Source organism: Daucus carota, chromosome 9 (genome assembly GCF_001625215.2).
Source record: "Daucus carota subsp. sativus chromosome 9, DH1 v3.0, whole genome shotgun sequence".
In the NCBI taxonomy this organism is placed as follows: domain Eukaryota; kingdom Viridiplantae; phylum Streptophyta; class Magnoliopsida; order Apiales; family Apiaceae; genus Daucus; species Daucus carota.
Window position 1 is genome coordinate 29317671 of NC_030389.2, and position 2636 is coordinate 29320306.

Genomic DNA, 2636 nt, shown 5'->3' on the forward strand with positions numbered 1-2636 from the left:
GTTAACTACAATTTTCTAAGAGATTGCTAGAAAATTATTCGTGGAGGATACAACAATGCATGAAGGATGACAAATAACAATATTTTAGTGTCAGCTCTATTTTTTGATAGGTAACACTAAAATGTTTTGGTGTTTTTTTTAATGCAAGAAGGATGACAAATAGTAATATTTTAGTGTCGTCTCTATTTTTTGAGAGGTGACAATAAAATGTTTTGGGTGATTTTTAGTATTACTAAGAGAAATTTAGGCTTTTAAATATATTTGTTTAGTTTTTGTATAAAATGCTTGATTTCCAGTATAAACTCACCCAATTTGTAATTGTTTGCTTCTAAATCTTGCCCCTCCTAACTAAATCAAATCCTGCACTATATCTGGTTGAGAATAGTTTAGATTTACTGTGACTATGCTGTTATATGTAAAAACGTACTAGGAAAAGCATAAGAATTCTGAGAGTACATGATCACCAAGCACACCCCATTAAGGTGTCGCTTGATTCTAATAGTAATATTTTGAGTATACTTACGGTAAAAGTTAGAATTTCATACCATCTTAGGATAATTTATATTTTATTCACACTTAAAAAAAAATTAAAACAACTTAATGGAAGTTTTTCAAATGTTGTTAATTGTATTTTAGTTTGCTAATTTGGATGATTTTCTCTTCTTTTTTTTTTTTTTTGAAATAAGTTCTGGTGTTACGACATTTATATTTAAAAAGTTGTTTAGACACTCTAATGGATGCCGCCTCAATTTTAAAAATTAAGAACCTTTTTAAAAATTGGAAATCAATAAAATCAGATTTTTAAGATATTTCACAATATTCTCAGATTTTCCTAAATTTATAATAATTACATTAACTCAATATCTTTGGATTCGAATCTTAGGAATATTTAAATTCAAAATAGAATATACACAGAATTTTAAATTCGAAAATTTGTTTTCTAAAATCATCTAGATTATTCCAAATTTCATTTGGTCTGCGTAAAATAAATGAGAAAACGTGTATACACCCTATGCTAATGCACATATAAATACACAGTGCTTTTCGTTGTATATTTTATACTCAAAACTTAGTTTCTCTCTCTCATACTCAAAACTCGGTTTCTCTCTCTCTAGCAAAAAAATGTCTGCAACATCCTTTGATGATCTTCCTCCTGAAACAATCATCGAAATCCTCTTAAGACTGCCTGTGAAAGACCTTGTGAGGTCAACTTCAGTCAACAAAACATGGTACTCTCTTATTAACGACCCCTCGTTCATTTCTTCTCAAATCTCTCGTTCTATTTGTCATTCTCATGACAATGCTTTGCTTATTATCCCTCCTTCCACCTCTCTCAAAAAGGAGTGCTCTTTATTCTCTACGCAAACTTCCAGTACCCTTATCGAAAAATTCGATATTCCTTTTGAGACAAAGACTCGTACTTTGAAATTAATTGCTCAGGTTCATGGAATGCTTTTGATTACTGATTTACAAACTGATTATGCTTCCAGGGAGTTGTATCTTTGGAATCCTTATGTTAAGCGACATAGAGTACTTGTTTCGAGTTGTTATAAGAAGCATCTGGATAACCTGGAAACGACGTGTGCTTTGGGGATGGGTTTTGACAAGCTCATGAATGATTACAAAATTGTAAGGATTATTTATGTTGAGGATGACCAGGGGGAGCTGTTGGGTGATGTAGCTCCTAAGGCTGAAATTTTTAGCCGGATGGAGAACGTATGGAGGAAGATTAGAAACCCTGGAGTTCCACGACTAGATATTGAAGATGGGGTTTTCGTTGATGGTTGTTATTACTGGTTGGAAAGGAACTATGCCATAGTTGACCACACCAGTACTTGTCATGGTCACAAACTGAGGATAATGTCCTTCGATTTTCATTCTGAGCTGTTTGGGGAATTTAACCTCCCCGATGATCTTTCCCAAATTTTGGCAAGAAATCCCATAAATAAGCTTATGCGGTTTGAGGATTCACTTGCTCTTTGTGTTCTAGACGAACCACTAAATAAGGGGGACTCTGGTCTTCCTTATTGTATATGGTTGATGAGACAAGAAAATGGTGTGGTCACCTGGACTCTGCGTTTTAGATATGTACTTGAAGAGTGTGGGTATCCTTTAGCCATTACCAAGAACGGGACCCTAGTAATAGAGTTATTTTGCTCAAAGAACCCCGGTTTGGCAAGCATAGTCTTTTGTAACCAGAACATGATTCATCAAGATCATGGATTTGGTGAATGTATGGGTCCAGTAGAGATTTCAACATCGGTTTTTAATCTTTCTACTTTCGACACTTCCTTTCCGGAGAGTTTAATCATGTACGAGGGATGAAAATCGCTGCTGAAAGTCATCTGCTGATAACTGAAATCTCGGCGAGTTATATATATAGTACTCTTATCATCTTATCATCTTATATATGGATATAGTTTGATTATGAATTTTATATAATTGAAATATAGTGCTCTTTTACAGCAAAATTTCTTGCGGTTCTGTGCTTATATAAATTCTGAGTACATAACCAAGCAGACCCGATTAAGGTGTTGCGGCAGTGATATACTAATAGTATTATTTTTACCGACTAGAGGAGATTGAAACTTAGCATCACCTTAAGATAATTCATATTTAACCCTTAAGTCTTTATA

General features: G+C 33.6%; 1 protein-coding gene across 1 annotated transcript; it reads left to right on the forward strand.

Annotated features, from left to right (window-relative positions):
* The first annotated feature begins 1122 nt into the window (after window positions 1-1122).
* Window positions 1123-2325, forward strand: LOC108201538 (F-box/kelch-repeat protein At3g23880-like). Its single transcript, XM_064085327.1, has one exon. The coding sequence runs from the start codon at window positions 1123-1125 to the stop codon at window positions 2323-2325; it is 1203 nt and encodes a 400-aa protein (XP_063941397.1).
* Window positions 2326-2636: the final 311 nt, after the last annotated feature.